This window comes from Leiobunum rupestre, chromosome 9 (assembly GCF_980474605.1).
Source record: "Leiobunum rupestre chromosome 9, qqLeiRupe1.1.hap1, whole genome shotgun sequence".
In the NCBI taxonomy this organism is placed as follows: Eukaryota; Metazoa; Arthropoda; class Arachnida; order Opiliones; family Sclerosomatidae; genus Leiobunum; species Leiobunum rupestre.
In genome coordinates this window covers 23429453-23450464 of record NC_143392.1, presented here as the reverse complement: position 1 = coordinate 23450464, position 21012 = coordinate 23429453, and the positions used below count along the sequence as shown (strand labels likewise).

At 34.6% G+C, this 21012-nt stretch overlaps 2 protein-coding genes across 6 annotated transcripts in view; both read right to left on the bottom strand.

Annotated features, from left to right (window-relative positions):
* The window catches only part of LOC149926913 (uncharacterized), a 28980-nt gene extending 20063 nt beyond the window's left edge, over positions 1–8917 (bottom strand). The window contains exon 1 of the mRNA XM_090158698.1: positions 8830–8917. The gene's annotated coding sequence lies outside the window, so the exon portion shown is untranslated. The remainder of the gene's footprint in view (positions 1–8829) is intronic.
* Positions 8918–10815: 1898 nt separating this feature from the next.
* LOC149926912 (tight junction protein ZO-3-like) overlaps positions 10816–21012 on the bottom strand; it is a 43180-nt gene continuing 32983 nt past the window's right edge. For 2 of the 5 annotated variants that reach the window (XM_090159598.1, XM_090159600.1), the window contains exons 13-27: positions 20801–20940; positions 20685–20735; positions 20525–20620; positions 20369–20457; positions 19987–20197; positions 19582–19928; positions 19447–19519; positions 19250–19372; positions 18995–19114; positions 18569–18687; positions 18170–18489; positions 17351–18106; positions 12471–12727; positions 12249–12392; positions 10816–11436 (exon numbers count right to left, since the gene is read on the bottom strand). In XM_090159598.1, coding sequence (XP_090015724.1) covers positions 11333–11436; positions 12249–12392; positions 12471–12727; positions 17351–18106; positions 18170–18489; positions 18569–18687; positions 18995–19114; positions 19250–19372; positions 19447–19519; positions 19582–19928; positions 19987–20197; positions 20369–20457; positions 20525–20620; positions 20685–20735; positions 20801–20940 — 2950 coding nt within the window. In that variant the 3' untranslated portion in view covers positions 10816–11332. Of the gene's footprint in view, positions 11437–12248; positions 12393–12470; positions 12728–16857; positions 17220–17350; positions 18107–18169; positions 18490–18568; positions 18688–18994; positions 19115–19249; positions 19373–19446; positions 19520–19581; positions 19929–19986; positions 20198–20368; positions 20458–20524; positions 20621–20684; positions 20736–20800; positions 20941–21012 lie in introns of those variants that run through there. The other 3 variants (XM_090159599.1, XM_090159601.1, XM_090159602.1) reach the window with 3 other exon arrangements.

The following is a 21012-nucleotide window of genomic DNA, read 5'->3' as shown; positions in this document are numbered from 1 at the left end:
GTTTTCATACTACCATAAGGTCTACCTGACCCCAAAGTTTCAACAAAATAGGAGTCTCCTTGTTAATGAAGCAGCCCCTATATTTTGACCACGGCCAACAAAGATCGCGGAAACGCGTTATAGAAGTTGGCAGTGCTATGACAAATTTCCGGGAACATTTTATCAAGTTAGCTACGACCCTACGACCAAGATAATTTATACTATCGCCTATTGGTGAACGCTTGACTGATATGTATAGGTTTTTTTGAAGTCCTAATTAATATTTTTAATAAGCTAGTCTTTTTATACGCTCCAATTTTTCCACCCAAATGAACCCGTAAAATTTACATGGACTGTTTTAATTATCGTTACAGTTACCCGCGATAGAAAAGCTTGTCTAATTTTGCGTTGCTATTTTAACATTTATCATTGTGGTCACTTGGTTATATTTTTCCTGTACCTAATTGTAACCCCATTTTTGGTCGATCGAGCGTAGCGAGCGAGGACTACTAAATTGTCGTCGAAACTAACGCTGGATTTCTACGTAAAAAAAGGTTGAAATTCTAGCATTACATCAATTTATCTTCCTTTCTTTGCTATATAGTTTGTGGTGTAATTCTATTACATACTTCTAAATAAATATTTTTGCTGCTAAAGTGTGTGTTTTTTTTTGAGTAGATGGGACAATACAGTCCACTAACCGCTATGCGATTAATCAGGGGTGAGACTGAGACATATGTAAAGGCCACGCCAACGGGGGGATACTTGGGGACAGGGGTGGGACACCCGTGGCGGAAGTATTCCGACCACCCGTTGGGGGATCGGTGGTCGTCCTCAAACGGCCATCCACAAACTGTGCCTCCCAGACGCTTGGTATTACAGGAGTACGCCACTGCAAAAGTTTATTTCCCTATTTGTAAATCAACCATTTTTTTTTAATTTAATAAGAGTCTTGGTTGTTTGAATAAGATGAAAGATCTTTTCTCATCAACAAAATATATGATTTATTGTAAAATATGTTTGAAAATCAATTATCTGCTTTGTCGTTTGACTAACAGATCAGCGGTTCCCAATTTGTTTTGCTACGGATCCCTAAATTATCCACCTAATTCTGGCGGAACCCCAACTTATTTTTTATTTTAAAAGACTCTTGACACAAACAAAGATGGCCGAGCTGCGAATTCTCGGAACCCCTGTGACCCTTTTAGGAACCGCTGAAATAGATGATTTATTGTAAAATATTTTTGAAAATAAATAATCTTCTTTGACTAAGATCAAAGTGTAGTATCTTTTCGCATCAATAAAATAGAGGACTTAATGTAATTTATATTTAAAATTTGATAAGAAGCTTCTTCAACGTTTGTCAAAGATCAAACTGTATTATTTTTTGGAATCAACTGTGGAACATAACTCGCCTGGCCAATCACAAAAATTGAAACGATCTAAGCTATACATACTCACTCGACCAAACGCAAACAAAAAATCCTAGTATAAATAAATTTATTGAGTCCAGAATATTTTTTACTGTAAGGCAGTTCATTTGAAGGAAAAAAGGACTGGAAAATTTAGGAATATGACGGGTTGATAACGAGGTACGAAAGAGGAGGAGCATACTCGATTTTTACCCTGATTTTTTAAACGCCGGTGTGGCCCTTTAAATAGTAAATACGAGAAAGGTGACAATTAATTAAATTTAAATTTTAAACTTCACTTTTAATATACTTCAGAAACTTAAAATCGGATTTTTATAGTTTTTAATAATTAAAAATTAAATAAAATTAAATAATAAATGATCCAGTAAATTTGGCGACATCCGGTATACAACGTACCGTACCAGGAACCTATTTAGGTTACTAAGACCGTACGAGTCAACCTTCCAGACCCACAAGCATGATATTCATGACAAGGGAAAGGCCAGTGGCAGGGACGGGGCGGCGGGAGGAATGTCCAGGGCTGTGAATTCAGTGACAGGCTGCTTTTTCTATTCAATCCCTCTCTGCACAATTTCGATTTTTCTACCTTCAACAATAACTGAACTAAAACATCTCGGCTGTCTCATGGAAAAACTAGTAACCGGCAACTTTCAAGTTAGTAGTAAATTCCGATATAAATGGAAATTGTACACCTACGCTAAAAATTTCAATTCCCCCTCTTGCCCCAAAAAAGTCCCTGACAGATGTTTCAGTTTGGAGTAGGTAATACTGCTGTACGTTCTCAGTTAACTAAATATGTTATTGACCGTACCAAAATAATATTTTTTTTTGGGGAAATTTGCATTTATCCAAATCATTACATACGCTTGCTACTGATTTGAATGTCACGAATTCGAAAAATAATTATTATTACAATAACAATTGTAATTTCAAACAGTAATAATTTTTATTTTCTTAAAAATTTACATCCAATCAAATCATCGCATTTGCTGATGATTTGCATATTTAAATGTCCCAAATTCGTAAATAGAATAATTTCAAAACGACGAAGGGAAAAGCAGTAAATACTACGTAAAGTGAAATTTACTGTGTTAAATTAATTTATCGGCTAATATAAAGAAATAAAGGGCTAGCCACTCGAGATATCAGCTGTTCAATTTTTAATAAGTCAGATATGTTTTATATTTCTGATATTTTTAATCCGTCATATTTCCCATACTTATGATATTTTTAATACGTCATATTTCCCATATTTATGATATTTTAATCCGTCATATATTTCCCATATATCCGATATTTTTAATACGTCATATATTTCCCATATATCTGATATTTTTAATCCGTCATATATTTCCCATATATCCGATATTTTTAATGCGTCATATATTTCCCAAATATCCGATATTTTAATGACGTCATAAGCCTAGCTGATTATTATTATTATATCATATATTTCTGATTTTTAAATTGGGAAACATCGAGGAACATTGGGAAACATCGGAAAACTGGATTAATATTTGTGATATTGGAAATATGATATCTGACATAAAAATAGTGAGATAAGGGAAATATATGATATAGTAAAAATATCGAGATTGTGGGAAATATAAGGTATAGTAAAAATATCGAGATTATGGGAAATATAAGGTTTAGTAAAAATATCGAGATTGTGGGAAATATAAGGTATAGTAAATATATTGAAATTGTGGGAAATATAGGGTATAGTAAAAATATCAAGATTATGGGAAATATAAGGTATAGTAAAAATATCGAGATTATGGGAAATATAAAGTATAGTAAAAATATAGAGATTATGGGAAATATAAGGTATAGTAAAAATATAGAGATTATGGGAAATATATGATATAGTAAAAATATCGGGAACATTGGAAATATATATATTAAAAATATCAAGAATATGGGAAATTTGTTATACTAAAAATATCGAGATTATGGGAAATATCTGACATTAAAAACATTGGAAATAAGGAAATATATGACGCATTAAAAATGTCAGATATGTAAAATATATCTGAGGAATTAAAAATTACGGAAAAAGGGGAAATATCTGACATTAAAAATAACGGATATATGGGAAATTAAAAATATATGACGTTTTAACATATCAGAAATATAAGATATATCTGACATTAAAAATATCATTAATATAGGATATATCTGACAAAAATAACGGATGAAATGGGAAATATTAAAACTTTGACGTTTTAACATATCCGAAATATAGGATATATCTGACGTATTAAAGATTTCGGAAATAATGGAAATATCTAACATTTGGAAATATCTAACATTTTAAAAATATGGGAAATATATGACGTATTTGTAATATCAGAAATATAAGATATATCTGACATTAAAAATAACGGATATATGGGAAATTAAAAATATATGACGTTTTTACATATAAAAATATAGGAAATAATGGAAATATCTAACATATTAAAAATATATGACGTATTTGGAATATCGGAAATATATTACGTTTTTGGAATATCGGAAATATCTGACACAAAAAAAACGGATATATGGGAAATATCTGACATTAAAAACATCGGATATATATGACGTATTAAAAATCTAAAAAATATGGGAAATATATGACGTATTAAAAATATAAAAATATGGGAAATATATGACGTATTAAAAATATCAAAAATATGGGAAATATATGACGTACTAAAAATATAAAAAATATGGGAAATATAGGAAATATCTGAAGTATTATTTTTTTGGAAAATAAGGGAAATATTTAACATATTAAAAATATGGGAAATATATGTCGCATTAAAAATTTAGGAAATAAGGGAAATATCTAACATAATAAAAATATAGGAAATAAGGGAAATATCTAACAAAAATATAGGAAATATATGTCGTATTAGAAATATCGGAAATAGAAGAAAATATATGTCGTATTAGAAATATCGGAAATAAAAGAAAATATATGTCGTATTAGAAATATCGGAAATAAAAGAAAATATATGTCGTATTAGAAATATCGGAAATAAAAGAAAATATATGTCGTATTAGAAATATCGTAAATAAAAGAAAATATATGTCGTATTAGAAATATCGGAAATATATGTCGTATTATAAATATCGGAAATAAAAGAAAATATATGTCGTATTAGAAATATCGGAAATATATGTCGTATTAGAAAAATCGGAAATAAAAGAAAATATATGTCGTATTAGAAAAATCGGAAATAAAAGAAAATATATGTCGTATTAGAAATATCAGAAATATATGTCGTATTATAAATATCGGAAATAAAAGAAACTATATGATAAAATACGCGAAAAAGTAGATAAGTCCATAATTAAAAGGGATAATATAGCTAAATCCTAAACAAATTTGAAGAAATTTAAAAACTTACTAATAACTCGTACCGATAGGTCTTCGAGCAACGCGAAACTCGGATCAAATAGATCTTCGAGTAATAAACTAAATTAAAAATAAATAATATAGCCAGAAATTCCAACGGTAGACCGGTTTCGTTCTATTTGGAACTCATCAGTACCGTGCGGGAAATCTGGCTGGCGACTATCAAATCGAAAAGAGAAACTAAGCCTAAACATTAAAAATTTCAAAACGCGTTGCATATAGCAACGGAAAGCGGTACGAGTTATTAGTAAGTTTTTAAATTTCTTCAAATTTGTTTAGGATTTAGCTATATTATCCCTTTTAATTATGGACTTATCTACTTTTTCGCGTATTTTATCATCCTTCTCACAGTCCATAGGTGGTTTCTTCTAACTTAGAAATATCGAAAATAAAAGAAAATATATGTCGTATTAGAAATATCGAAAATAAAAGAAAATATATGTCGTATTAGAAATATCGGAAATAAAAGAAAATATATGTCGTATTAGAAATATCGGAAATAAAAGAAAATATATGTCGTATTAGAAATATCGGATATATTTGTCGTATTAGAAATATCGGATATATTGGTCGTATTAGAAATATCGGAAATAATTGTCGTATTAGAAATATCGGAAACATTTGGGAATTATTGGTAAAAGGGGAAATATCCAAAACATTGAGAAATATTGGGAATTCCGAAAATACAAAAGTACAATGGAAATATGAGTAAATCAGAAATGTGATTTCTGTTTTTTGCGCGGCTATCGGCTAAGAAAGAGAGAAATGTCCTTTTGGGAAGCAGGAATTTTGGAAGAAGCGACTCCCCAAAGAAAGCCCCGCTTCCCCAAGAGTGAGAGAGAGAAGACCACATGTAGCTCAAATATTTGCCGATGGCCAGAAATCGCAGAGCTCAAAATTCTAAACGTAATTTTTTGAAAATGCTTTCCCCCTGTTCCTTCCCCCTTATCTTTTTTGTGGAATTAACTGCCCCTGCCTATTTCCCAGAAAAAAAATACCGAAGAGAAATTACGTTGAAAATTCTGCTTCGTTGTAACTTGTATCCCGAAAATTACTTTTTCCGTATTAATTTTTTTTTACTCAAAAGTGCACTCCCAATTTTTAATTACGTCGCTATATTAATTTTTCTCCCCCCCCCCAAAAATATATTAATGAAGCACCCAAAATTCGTTTTATTTTTGCAGTTTTGTTTATGGAGGAAGATTGACGTAAATTTCATAACATTGTTTATTAGAATGTTATTTATTCATAGTTAGGGATAATAAAATAAATTAAATTAGTTTTAAACACATGACTGATACTATGAAGTATCACCCGGAAAAACGCGCTTCAATCGGGAGAGGAGCAAAAATATTCTTGTTATTAACGTAATATTATAGTATTGGTCTATTTATTCAAAAATTGTTTCTTTGTGAAATACTTCACTGAGAATTACGTCATCAGAAAAAGAAAATCGCCCTCTAGCGGTGTTAAAGTATTCGTAAGACGCGGGAGAGAGCGAACCCAAAACTATTTCCAAGCCCGCTATAGAGTCTTTGTCGCGAATAGCTGTCAGTATACGTGAAGAATTAATAGTTAAAGTGAAACTTATCGGAAAATCTATTATATACTTATGATAACATTAACAATTAAATTTCAGTGTGCAATTCGGTTCAGTTGCAACTCAGATTATTAATGTTCTTCAGATCACGGGTTGAAAATTAGACTTTACCGAAATTATCATAACTCCAATTAACGCGGGTACGAGACCTGTCTCAATGCGCGTTGATAAAAAGTCCTCGCCAGTAGGCATTGGTAATTGTGGCACTGTTTTCATTACGCTAGTCTTTTACGCGGACGCATACCTTAGGCCATAAAATGATGTAATCGAAACATTCTTCTATAGATTGAAAATATTTGAGAGGGGTCCATCAAAACATCTTCTAATCCCAGTTGGGGGGAATTAAATTTACAGCCCTCCTCCTGTTTTCTACCTCATTTGTTCGGTTTCGCCACCAGGGGTCAAACCTGCCTCTCACTTTTTCAATCACTTACATTTTCGAGAATTTTTATGGTGAAAAAATTCAAATTTACTTCGTCTGCTTAGCCTACTTATTAGTGTTGTCGGCTGCATGTGACACGAACAATTTCGCGCTCGAGTAAATGTTTTCACACTTGGTTTATTTTCTAATTGTTCTACGTTTTTGATTCAGACGTAGTACGAAGTTACGCTTATTTTATGGTAAGAAGAAAATATACATAAGGAAAAGAAACTATGCCCGATTTAAATCAGTTTGATTTTAAGTCAAATGATTTTTTTTATAATCATCGATTAGCCAATTTTATATTTATGTGTTTATAAAAGTGTACAAAAAATGGTTGCTGTAAGAGTAAAAAAGAGAAAAAGTAATATTAAGGAATAATTAAATTTAATTAATATTAAGGTTAATTTCAATTTAGGTTGACATTATCGCAAATTATCAATAAAGTCATTGAAAACGAGGCATAAAATGTTTTAAAAATGAATTAAAAAACTAATTAAAATAAAAACAAATCTAATAAATAAATGTTTTTCATTAAAAAAATTTTAAATAAAAAAAAACAACAGCCCTGAAATTAAGGTTTCTTACTTCCGGGTAACGCTTCTAGTAAACGGAAGTTCTACTCGCATAAGTAACATAAGTATCACACGTTATATCATTTGACAACTATCCTCTAGATGTTACGAGTCTTTGAAACTGCCAATTTTACGAAGCCCGGGAAATCTGTGCCAAGGCTTATTGAAAATTGAAACTCATTCAAAAGTAATAATAAAAGCTTACTTTGTAACCATAATGAATAATTATATAATCGGTACATAAAATTAACTAAAATCGTTTTCAATCGTATTTACCGTCATCAAACTAACTTAACTAACTACCTCAAATATTAACTCCTGTATTACTCCGCCTAACGATGTAAAATGCCCTTAAAATAATTTTTTTAATAAAATAGTTTAAGGAAATCATTATAACTAATTTTTAACCTACTATTTTTTATTCCGAAATGTATTTTTAAAAACGACATTAGCATTATTTTGAAAGGAATACTTATCTCAAAGAGATATTTTATATAACTCTGGTACAATATTTATAAATAAAAATATATTATTACGCTCGTTAGTTGAACCTCCAACTTGTAAAATGGTTTATTACGCAGCCAAGCCGTAGCTTTGTAACCTTATGGTAATTTCAACGTTAGCCTGGCGAACCTGTTAGTTTCTTTTCCTTTACATTTTCTTGGTATTAAATGATACCCCTGTAAATCCGCTTCCCGCTAAACTTCCCATAAAATTATTTAAAATGACATATTGAATCTGTTATAATGTTTTAAATACATCACGTGGAATTAAGTTAATTTAAATATAGAATAATCCCAAAAAAATATTATTTCCTAAAATATACCCTATATTTTTCAAACATAATTTTACGTTATTTGTCATCAACTTAATTCGGTAAAAAGCGCGGAGGCATTTGCCGTAGTTTTGGAGTGTATCGTAGTTGAAAGAACCAATTTGACTCGTTTAACTCGTTATTTAAATGAGAGATTCCAGCATCTCCGGCGTTGTGGGCTAATGAAAACTCAGGAGTTTTCTTCGCGACTTACACAAAATGCAACTTTTTCTACAAACGCGTTCAGAAGAAAAAAATATAAATGGTTCGTTTTTAATTGCTAGGTAATTTTCTCCCCCATGTGATCAACTGGCCCAATTATTCAATTAAATAATAAACCTTTATTTATAATTTACGTTCCCAATTATTTTTTATTGGTTTAGTTTTGGGCTTAATACCAGAATTTGGGTTCGTTTCAAATGGAAAGGCGTTGTCCAAATACGAGGAATTTAGTTCGGATGTCAAACAATATATTTTTTTTAAATATCAAGCGTATTACGTGGGGTTGTTTTTGAAATTTAGCCCCAAAAAGTACTTTATTTACTATTAGTTGTTATTGGATTTTAGTAATAATAATTTTATTGATATTTTCAATACGTACTTTGGATAATTTAAGGTTGAATTAGCAACAGGTAGCTAGCGGGCCTCTTGCGAAAAAATACGTACGAAGTTGTCCAGATTGAGAGCCTAGGGTAAAGAATTTCAAACTACTAAAGTTGACGCGAAAATTGTATCCGTTTAGAGGCACTGTTAGCGCGGTCAAACTTCTTTCTCTTTCGAGCAAATTTAACACAGTATCACTTCCAAATTTATCGCGCACAATGCTGGTTCTTTTTAATTCCTCTTATAGTAGAATGAACAACTCTTACCGACGGGATGTGTTTATTATTATAACAGAACGAATCTTTGCTTTCTGATATTCTGGCGATGCGAAATTCTAGGATGAGCCGCGCGGACACTAGCGCCACCTATGCGGCGGACTGGAAATTTCCCTGGCGATTCGCGGTTCGGCCTCGGTTCCGATCATGGCGAAATTTCGTCTCGGTGGAACAGGTTATGGGAGAGAGAGAAGGAAATCCCGTCCCACCATAATCTTGCCAACGTAAAAATACCATTCAATTCGATTCAATGGCTTCTATCGTCCGTATATTTTCCGTTAAGAAAGGGCGCGGAACTCGAATGGAGAGTGACACGGCCGCCACGTAGCGGCGGTATTTCGAAACTTTACCCAGGGACTGCAACAAGATGGCGCGGTCAACGCGTTTTTTCCCCTGCCTTAAAAAAAGTTTCTGGCATGAAAGACGCGCGGAGATCGCGAGAGTGAAATGAGCTGGTATATGACCGGAGGCTATGGGCCTGAAATACCAAAGTTACCCCCCTCTAGTAGAATTTCTCCACAAAGGCTAAACGGAATGCGGCCCGGCTTAAATATATATATTTTTCTTTATCCCCTCTTCTCCGTTCGACTTGATAGGTCAGTTTAACAACCTCCCCGCAGTCTTCACCCCCCGCTTACGTTCGTACTTACCACCGGGTAATCCAGGTTGGAGTTTAAAAATTTCCGAGTCTCCCCCCTAATATTTCTTTCCCTATAAAACTATACAAGCTTGGTGCTTTGAATCGCTCGCTACGGAGGAATTTACGCTTCCCCCCCTACCCCTCCGAAATACTGACAGAGTAGTTGGGGCGAAACACACGGCCACCATACTAAAAAAAAAAGAGTACCCGCCCCCATTCGGACAATCTTCTCAAAGTTAACATTCTTTTGGCAAAAGAATTCCAAGTAGATTGGTTGGTGTATAGAAAATGAAAAGTAGTTATAAAGAAAATAAAAAAATATTCGCTTGGCGCTGTAATAAAAATGTTCTTCTAAATACACCAGGTTAAAAATAGTCAATATAGTGGAAATTCAATCAGGGGATGTTAAGCGTATTGGGAGGCGGGAGTGCATTTATTAAAAAATAAAATTCTTCGATAGAGCTTCGTTTGGCCTCCCCGAGTGTTTTTTCCGTACCCCTGCCCGTGCCTCACGACCATGGCATTCCACAATTTTCAGGGCTATATTTTTTATGTAGGATATATATGTATAGATATATATACATGTGAAGTATATGCAGTATGGGTTTAAAAAGTCGTATTTTTTCTTTAATATTCTTTCGTCATTGATAACGGGGTGGTGCTGTAGTCGAGAATTTTTTACGAGACAGTTTTATATTGAAGTTACAAACATTGGCGTCTTGGACAAAATTCGTCTGCTAGCTATTTAGATAAATTGTCAAATTGGCTCTGTAATCTGTATATTAAAAAAAAAAGATACCTGAGAAATTGGTGTACCCAAGGGCGATTGGCCCCCTTGGCACTTGGCTCTTAAAATGTGCTTTAGGATTTTTTTTCGCGTAATTAATAGACAAGGGACTCGGGGAGAATTGGTGTAGGAAATAACGTGTTTAATATTATTTAGAATCAAATTTATTTATCTTTTAAAATGTATACAAAATGTATAAACAATATATAGTTAATATTAAAGACTAGACAATTTAATTGCTGTGTATAAAATATGTATATATTCAAAATAGTTTACTTTCAAAGAAAAAAGTGACGATTTCTTATGGAAAAAAAGTCTTTGGTATCTATTAACGTTTTAGGCGATTTCCCAAAACAATTAGCTGTAATGCGGCATTTTTAAATTAAAAAATTATAACAAGCATTGAATATAATTTTAAAGATAACTGCCGTCGTAATAGCGTTAGTACACCTAACTGATAGCTGGCTACTCCCCGTACACCGGTGGGCTGAAAGTAAAACATTTCTACAGGGGCGTAATCGATTTGTAAATATTTTTTCATCGTCTATAATACAATTTAAGTTCGAAGAGTTTTTAACGTGTAATGTAAATTATTTAAAACTGGAATGTTATAATAAACAATACAGGAAAATTAAGTAATGTAAATTTAAATATATTCAAAAACTATAATATAATGTAAATTATGCTGCGTTTGCCTTCGGATCAACCCGTGCTTCCCCGCAAGACGACGATGTATTGTAAGTTTGTATTATCGAATGGTAGCACCCTACAAATTATTTGGTTTTTACAAGTTGATAGACTAAAAATGGTCCACTAGGACTGATACGCAATTGTCGTTGATTTGACTGAAGGCACCGCCACCCATACCATCCAGTGAAGTATTTTGCCATTCAGCAGCGGCACCTATTGTATATAAAGTTTCATGAAACATACTATCATCTAGGAGCAACAAACACAAGGAGAACGCAGCTAGCATTTAAACACGCTAAAGCTGTGTCGCGTACAAATTTCATTGGACGAGCCTTTTCCCTGAACGTTGTACGGAAAAGGGGGGGGGGAGACAATTTCCGTATTTTCCCCTCCCGACGGCAGCAGGCGCTAAAGCGTCTAACCAATGAATACTGTACGCAAGAAAATGCACGACTTTTGACGGGTTGCGTTCTCATTTTGTGGGGTGCTGTGTTTGTTGATCCTAGCTATCATAAAACTATAATTTTATTTAACAATAAGCGTGTCAATTTCTGATATTCCGCGTGGAAATTTTTTACTTTGCGTCATTTCTAAAGTTTTTGGTGAACTTCTGACTTAAGCCTAGTCGTAATAATGTATTTTTCTATACGCGCGTCAAAACGTATGTACGACCCAATGTTGAGTTACGCGCCGTTACGTGCACTAGTGGAAACCAAGCTTATTGGTTTCCATTAACACGCGTAACGGCGCGTTTAAAAACTCGACACACGGGGCGCTGATCATTTCGTGTATGACGTCAATTCAGCGTCACTCCACACTTACCTATCAGTAATTATTTCGCCTAAATCAAGCTTAAGTCTTAACAACTTCGACACATAAGGTGCTGATCTTTTTGCGTATGACGTCAGTTCACTCCACACTTAGCTATCAGTAATTTTTCGCCTAACTGACACGCTTATGGAAATGATGACATATTTATGATAAATAAGCCTAGTTTTAACAACGATGGCTATTGACTATTGTACCTTCAGTAGCGTCGCTAGACTTCAAAGCGAAAGTCCAGCTTTCGGGGTTGACCGCGGCCGAATGAGGCAGTCTCAACTCAACTGGAACATTGAATTTCTGACCGTGAGGTCCGCACATCACCAGGGGACTCAACAAAGTTTCGCCTTCGGGGGGTGATAAATATAGAGTTTAGAAAGCGCGAGGTGACGGGCAGCATTGTGGCGGGGCGATGGATGGCTTACCCTTTTCCTTGTCGAGGGGCGGCAGCATGGTGGAATCCTGGCATACCTTGAAATAAATCTCCCTCTCCTCTCCGTCGTTGATGGCTCCTGGTGGGATGATGATGCTGACTCCGGTCTCTTCCGAAGTTAGCGTCCCTCCCTGCTGGTCGAACGTCCCCCGAGCTACGGCTACCACGTTCCGGACCGGACTTTGGTCATCCAATTGTAGCTGGTCGCCGCTGCAATCGCTAGTTTGTGACGGCGACGAAGAGCGACTGCTATACTCAGACGTGAGAAGGAAAGATTCGTTAGTTTTTGAACCATAATTAAAGAGAAAACGCCTATTATCCGTTTTAAAAGTTAAACAAGATCCTAATTAATATGAAAATCCTTACATTTATTTTACCAAATTTATTTAAACGCTCCAAAATAGTTTATTCGCGTTTCGATGCTATAAAATCAGCGCCATTTTATTTTGATACGAATTACCTACCCACAAAGCCACAGTGACTCGGCGGAAGACGTAAAAACAAAACGTAATATCGCTAATCATTGTTCGTCAAAGTTTCAGAAGTTAAGAATGTAAAACAACAGCTTAATTAAAGCGGTTTCACCTTAAAATTTAAAGTTTTTCGTCGTCTATATTACTTGCGCTTCCTCGGTTTACGCTCAAACGACGATCAACGGAGGGACCAAATTTTATCGGTATAAATTCTCCATTCCATTCTTAACGGCAGCCGAGGTATAAATTATAGGTAAATCAGATTAAGGTTGGAACCCGCGACACCGTAATCTTTGTAAGGATTATGTACTTAAAAACATTCCCCAAGCGCGACAGACCAAGCCCCCAAAAGAGAAGTATCCACTATCTATATAACGAAGCCATCGACGGGACATGTCGCATTCCGAAAAGACTTTAAAAAAATACACTTAATATTATTATTCTTTCCCTGTATATCGAAATATATTCGAGAATGTAGGAAATAAATTTTATCGAAAGGCCGATGTACCACGGCTTTTTTTCTCTCTTTTATCATATACATCTCCCAGGAATTTAAACTAGCGTATTTCCTATGACAGATTCGCCGTGAAGATGCCTTTTTTTAATGGATCGGTCTATTTTTGATACATTTTTAATTTTTTTTTCATTCATTGATTTTTATATTTAAACCCAGATATTTTTTCTTATTAAAATTAACTTATCCATCTTTTAAAACTCGACCGTAAAAGTAGTTTCCTTATAATTCCCAATGATCCATCTTATAAAGCTGATGCTCGATTAAAAAAAAACGAATAATATCTTCGGAAATCCATAACCATTTGGCCCTACCCTCGATTATTATATACTTTTTAATCTTACCAAGGGATCCTCCAATATTATCTGTCGAGGCAGAATTTCGTCAAGTTCGGAGGTTTTTACGATTCCTTTAGAGAATTAACTTGGTATGGGTGGTGCGGGCATTTTTTACGTAAAAAATAATCTAAATAGCTCTTTAGCCTTTCATTTCTCAAAGCATTTAAGATGTCGCTTCGAGAAATACCGCTTTTATCCATGATAAAATTTAGGCCTTTTCGTTTATGTTCGCACGAGCTTCAATAGATGCTTCAATAAATCATCCTCCAAGGAAATCGCCAAGAAGTAATATTTCCGAGAGCCAGGACCTGCAAGTCACTGTTTATATAAAATAATGGAAGTTTTTCACCTTTACGGCATCAACAACCAGGTAGCTTTTTTGACATATTAAGATTTGGCAAAAAACACGACGTTCTGTTTACAGGTGAAAAGTTTCCATTATTTCACAATCAAATTCCCTGAATTTTCGAGGTTTTCCCTGTCCATCTCTGGAGATTTTCCCTGACTTATTTTGTATTTTTAACCTATATTTTAGTAAAAGTTTCCTATTTGCAACCCTGACATTTCCCTGATTTTTAGACAAATTTTTAAAATACCGGCTTTTCCCTGATTTTTATACCAATATTCAAATTCCCTGACTTTTCTAGGAATTACAGGTTTTTGCCAGGTACTGTGGCAACCCTGTTTCAACAAGCACTATGTAAACAATACCTTGCGGGTCCTGGCTCTCGGAAATATTACTTCTTGGCGATTTCCTGGGAGGATGATTTATTTAAGCGCCTATAAGCTCGTTTCCAAAGAAAATACAAATATTTTTGGAAACCTTTATCGAATGCGAACGGGTCTTTTATCGCTTTTTATTCATGAACAAACTACTTTATCGATCATTTTTGACTCTGTCTGATTATACTATTCCTGATATCATAACTATAGCGCTGCCAAAGGCGGGAAGGTAAAGAAAGCGTCGGTCTCACCTTTACCTCTACTAATTCGTAGTACAGTATAATCCCCCCAGTATAAGGGGATTTAAACGACGTCTACATAGACAAAAACTATACTTCAGCTACCGAGGACGAGCTACCAGGTTACGTTGATAGCGACAGATACGAGTGGAGACAAGTTTTTGGTCTAAAATTTCAAAATAACTACCTTCAGAAACGAAGCGAGTCTTTACAATTTAATTTTCAATAGGCTTTGGCCTCGAGCGAAAATTAGCCAGCGAAGGCGATCCCTCACCGTCGTTACCTGGAAGTTATACGCAGCGCCAATTTCGTTCGCGACGTATGTGTGAACTTCGGAATCCGATCGATAATTTTTTTCATATGTCAACGAGGTTTATAGCCTCTTTAATTGCCGCTAGAATTTTACGACCTATTATTTTTTGTATTTATAATTTTATTTTTATGTGTCCTCGACCCCCGGTAATTGCCGAATTCATTCTAGTGGAAGGTATCTTAAAAAGGAATTTTAAACTATAATTGAGCATACGTTTAGATAAAATACGTTTTTTTTTAAGAATTCGAACGACACATTTTATGGACCTTTTCAGATTTCGCGCCTTATTAGTAGTTTGCCGGGATGCCAGAATAATAGAATTTAACAAGTGTGAATATTTTTGGTTCAAAAGACTTTGCACAGTATTCTAAATTATAGTAGTTTCTTCTTATAAATTACAATAAATTAAAAAACTGGATCGGACTTTTGGTATCCGGAAGACTTGGACTATTTGGGGTGGTAAATGCATTTTTGCATCGTCTGTTAGTTTTCGCCATTTAGAACCTTGAAGTTCGATAAATTAAGTTTTAGTTAATTTTATTAATTCAAGGTTGAATGGTTTCTTAGGAAGAGTTTTAAGTTTAAGGTAAATATTGTTAAAACTAAAATGCATTATACTTTAAAGTTAAATGACCTTTTCACATACCACAATGATTAAGGCATGAATTTTTTTATGCGTACGACATGGCTAATAATAATTAGCTAAGCTAATACTATATGAAACTAAAACACCGTAGCTTTGGCTGTGGCCGCCATCTTGGGTAGGATTTTTTTTCAATAGGAAAAAGCATGGGTGACGTCATGTGACGTAGAACGGTTAGCTCCCTATAAACCCGTCAAACAATTCCAATTACTAACTATGCAAACGCTACTTATTTATTCAACCCAAGTTTGCAAAATAAAATTTGACAAACAAAATAATCAACGGAAATATTGAAATAATGGGCAGACGAAGTACCAAACGTTAGTAATTATCCAGGCTTCAGTAATGTTCATTGAAAAAAAAACGATCTGAATTGCCAGTATCACAGAATATTTTTCCCTAATCTTGAATGGACTTAGAGACACCACGATGATGAAATCCACAGTACCATAAATGTAAGAAATATCTTTTGACAAGCAGTTTGTGTACTCTTTTTTGCAAGTACCAGTAGTTATATGTTAGTTAAGCCGTGTAAGCCACCCACCACCAACAAGCCAAAGCAAAACCAAAACTTACAAAATTTGACAAAACGTTGTTGCATTTGTAAAAAAAATCTTTTATTTTTCTTTATGATTTTAACATAAATAAACCAAAAATTTTTTGACACATTTTACAAATTTGTCATCACAGAGCACCAACTTCTGAAATAGTTCCATTTGTTTCATGTTCAAAATGGATCACACTAGCTTACCCGTTTACTGCTCTTGTTGGTGGTAGGTTTCTCACAACACACACCGATGGGAAAGTAACCGTACACTTTCCTTCACGTTTAAAGAAACGAAGTTTTTATTGACTAGTTAATTTATATTTTAACTAATCCTATAATATTTGACACGTGCTCTGTTCTGAGATTGTCTGTCGGTAATCAAAGTGTTTCGGAAGTGTCTATATACAAATGAGCAATGGTTTAACACTAAATTGAAAAAAATAATGCGCCTTATCCTCTCAATGGCACATGCTTGAATAAAATAAATTGAGATAGTTGCGAAATTTAACTTAAAAACCATCACCAAATTTAAAAATATTTTCAAAACTTTTACACTGTATTTCAAAAATTTTAAAACTATACAAATTAATCTTAATAGAAGTCTGGTGTGTTTAATCTTATTAATTGAAAGTCATGTTTATATACAGAAATCATTGCCCTATTTTATATATTAATATTGGGCTATTGATACATATCTTTAATTTTATAAATTTGAGCTAATAATTGCCACATTTATTTGAGCTGTTTATGGAAAGCTCGCAGAGTTTATAATTCAACACCAAAATAGGCGTCCTTTTTTTCAATGTTTCGGGAATGTGTTACCCATTCATTCATCGGAATGTTTTTTTAATTCTTTGGTGAATTGCACTGTTTATATAGCCAGTAATATTCTAAGCAGGGGCGTACCTGACACGATTAATGGAATGAGGGTGCGACTGTTGATCTCCTAATCTGTTATTAGGGAAAGAAAATTTCACTATTTTCTATTTTTCAAATGTAAACCAAAATTTCCTGTCATTTGGCTTTTGTGTTTTGGATTTACAGTCCTCGTGGTTAAAATGAAAAAAATAAAATGTACTTACTTTGACGGATCGCAGTTCAAATGCAGAGGCATGCTATGAGGCGAACGTGAATCTGGTTTTTTGTAAAGTTCAAAAGCACTTCCCCTATTTTCCCTGTTTGATAAGTCTAGCAGACTGGCTGGAGGGGGTGGTGGTGGAGAATTATGGTGATCTGGCGAGGAATGATATCCGTGATGGTCCCTCCTGGAATTCATTTGTTGAGAATTGTGGTATGATGTGGTCCCATTAACATGGGCAACTGGTCTTTGGGGTGAGTAACCCTTTCCATCTCCATTTTGAGGGCCACCACTGGTTTTGTGGTAAGGGGACATTTCATAGGCACTACGATGGTTGGTTGGAGGAGGAGGGTGTCTGGTTCTTTCATAGTTTTGATGTCCATTTTCTTGAGGATGAAATGGTCTTCGACCAGGAGTAGTTGGGTGTCTACTTTGATAAGGGTTTTCAGGCACTGGCGGGGGTTGGGGTCTTGGCGGAGGTTCAGCGTGTGAACCATAGTTCCTGCTCGAGTATAATGGGGAATGCATGTTATAATCATTATCTTGGGGTTGCGGTGGGTGGTGTGGTGGTCTGGATGGGCTTCCATGCATATACATATTCATTTGTCCATCTTGGGACCTTGGTGAAATAGGTATATTTTCTTGAGCTTGAGATGCTCTCTTGAAGTTATGTTCGTCTCTGCCATCTTCATTGTGCCATTGTTGGCGTTGTTGGAATAAGGCTGGTTTCGGTGGGGGTACAGGTCTCCCATCTGACAACCTTCGATTTTATCCAAGTGAAAGTTAATACCTTTGTTATTTGTTAAATATATTTTATAATTACCTAGAATGGTACATCGATGGTTTAGGTGGTGGAGATGGAGGAACTGGCTTCTCTTCCGGTTGCCTGTACTTGTTGGGAGGTGGGGGTTGTTGAGGTCTTCCCTGGTTAGAGTTCATAGGCTTGGCCCATTGATTTGTGCTCCTGGTATATCGGTATGGGTTGTGGGGTTGTTGGATTTGGCCTCTTTGGTTTTGAGCCCCCATTGAAGCTGAATTGATAGAATCTCGGGTCCTTCTATCCGGAGTCACTTGAATTTGATTATTCATATATTTACTGAAAGAGTCACTGCTATACGAAGAGTTGTCAAAAGCAGCTTGAGCCTAAAATTAAAAAAAAAATTTAAATAATGGTGGTTAAGCCGTATTTAAAACAAGGTACTAGGCACTGCCAAGCACTTACTGGAGATAGCGAAGAAAGCTTAGATCTTTCCAATGAACTAGATTTACTGGTCCCAGTATTCATATAATCTGGACTAACTGGATGATGTGGATCTCTGGGGTCTTGAGGCCAGCCAGGTCCTAAATTAAAATAATTTCCCACTCAAAATTCAAATTTTGAAAACAATTCTGGTTTAGAACAATGCTCTCTACGCAAGCAGCTTTTTCATTCAGAGCGTGATAAGCAAAAATGGGAGCAGTATGAGAAATAGCTTTAATTTGTTTGAAGTTTCCTTATGCATTGGCGCTTTTATATGTTTTTTTAATAGATGGTACTTGCACGTACCAAAATAGCGAGCGATAATTATATTATTAAGCATGAGTTATGACTTTATAGTTAGTGTTTTGCTTATGTATGTCCCCAGTTTCTTTTCAATTTTTCCATTACCGGCAGTTGCATTGCCAAATAGCCTTTCTTGAGCGCTTCTGAACCTGTTGGGTTTACTGCCTCGGTCAATTTGTGGCAAAGGTTGAGTTCCCCCTTCAGGGCTCTTTTGGTTCTCTATGCCTGAGATTTTTAAAATAAATTTCAGATACAATACTACATATAGGTCCCCTTTATTTTAGCTTAGTATTTTAAACGCTTGCACTATTATTACGCTTTTAAACTGTTCAACATTATTTAAGAATGATATGGACATACTTGGCACATCACCATTTGCTTGACTTAAGTGCTTTTCTGTTGCTGATAAACTTCCGTATCTATCATGAGGTGTTCTTACACTTGAACCGTAAAAATCTTCTGTCCTATTGTCATCTATAACACCTGGTAAATTCAAATCAACGATAAATTAATTCAAAGATTTATTTATTAAATTTTAGTTTAAAGTTCACTTTTACCTTGAGAATGTTTTGGCGTGGCTAAAGAGTCCCTGCCTTTGTTACGCCCCATTCCAGGTAAAGACATTGGTTCCTAGGGATTTAAATCATCAAATTAATTTTATACCTTTGTTAAAGTTGCATTGATTCTCTTACTGGAATGGGCCTTGCCAATGAGTAAGGAGGGGGTGGTGCATTATAACTTGCATCTTCTTGAGTAGCAATACTTGGATCACTAGATGCTTTTACCATTCTTCTTTCATTACCATTCGGTGATGTTAAGCAGTCTGGTAAACTCATGGGTCGTGTGTCACTAGTAAGATCCAAATCGCTTTCAGGGCTTGACGCATAACTTAGCCTCGAAGTCATTGGGAAAAGGAAATCGTCCGAAATTACTTCCTGCGGTTTCGATTCAGAAACCCAAATGGCTTGTTGCTGTTGTTTTTCAATTGTTTCCCGTAATTTCTTATACCACATATCGGCACTTGTTAAGGCAATGGTAGCTATAAAGAGTTTCCATTTGAGAATTCCATTATATTTTGTTACAATGCATTTTCATACCTGTGAAGACATGTGACCAAAGTTTTTCTAGTTTGGTAGCGTGATCGTATAGTTTCTTTGAACTCTTATGACTAGATTTAGCTAGCCTTGACCGCAATTCTTTGACAGTGTGTTTGCTTTCGGCTTTCATGAATATTACTATGGGGTAAAACTGAGCATAGTTGAGTCTATCTACAGCACTTGGAGTTATATCAAGAATGGCGTGTTTTCCCTTTATTAAAAAAAAAAAACATGTTTTAAAATTTTAATTTATAAATCGAATACGACCAATATGATACAGAAAAAAGTACCTGCACCCTGGGAGCGTGATAAATTAATTTAAAATGCATCAATACATTACCACAGCTTATTTGAAAGTCTTTTCATTATATATAAAACTTACCTTTTCTATGATTTCTTTAATGGCACTGAGGCGTATAATTCCCGATGACTTTTGACTTTTAGGTATATCATCTAGCCTGTTGTCCAATTCTATAACAATATTATAAGATTAAAAATCATACTAAGTGGGTGCAAACCTTTTAAAATTTTCATTTACGGGGTGAAGCGTATTTATCTGGATAGTCTTTGAGAAGTTTGTCTCTAGCCACATCTCCCAAGGGCCCAAAAAGAACTACTGGTCTTATGAAACCAGCTATATAAATCAAAATTTAGCATTTTCACTTTAGATTACAGTATCAAGTGCTTTTGATACTTACGGTGCCTTAGCGTTACCCTTTCATACGCTGGGAATTTGGACATACCATCTGCTACAAAAATGAAGTGTAAGAAAACACATTTAACACCTTTGATCTATAATACTCAATATGCTCACCAAATACGACATCTTCCCAATTGTCTTTACTCAAAGATTTTGATCTTCTGGCACTCCTCCTTTTAAAAAAACTTCCCCTGCTTTCTGAAGCCGCTTCTTTCTTGGCCTGATTTTGTTGTTCAGCGCTTAATTCCTCAGCTCTGCAATATTAAAGTTGTTACATTTTGGCAGTCCATTGGGAAACACGTTATCTTAAAAATTTCAATTATTAC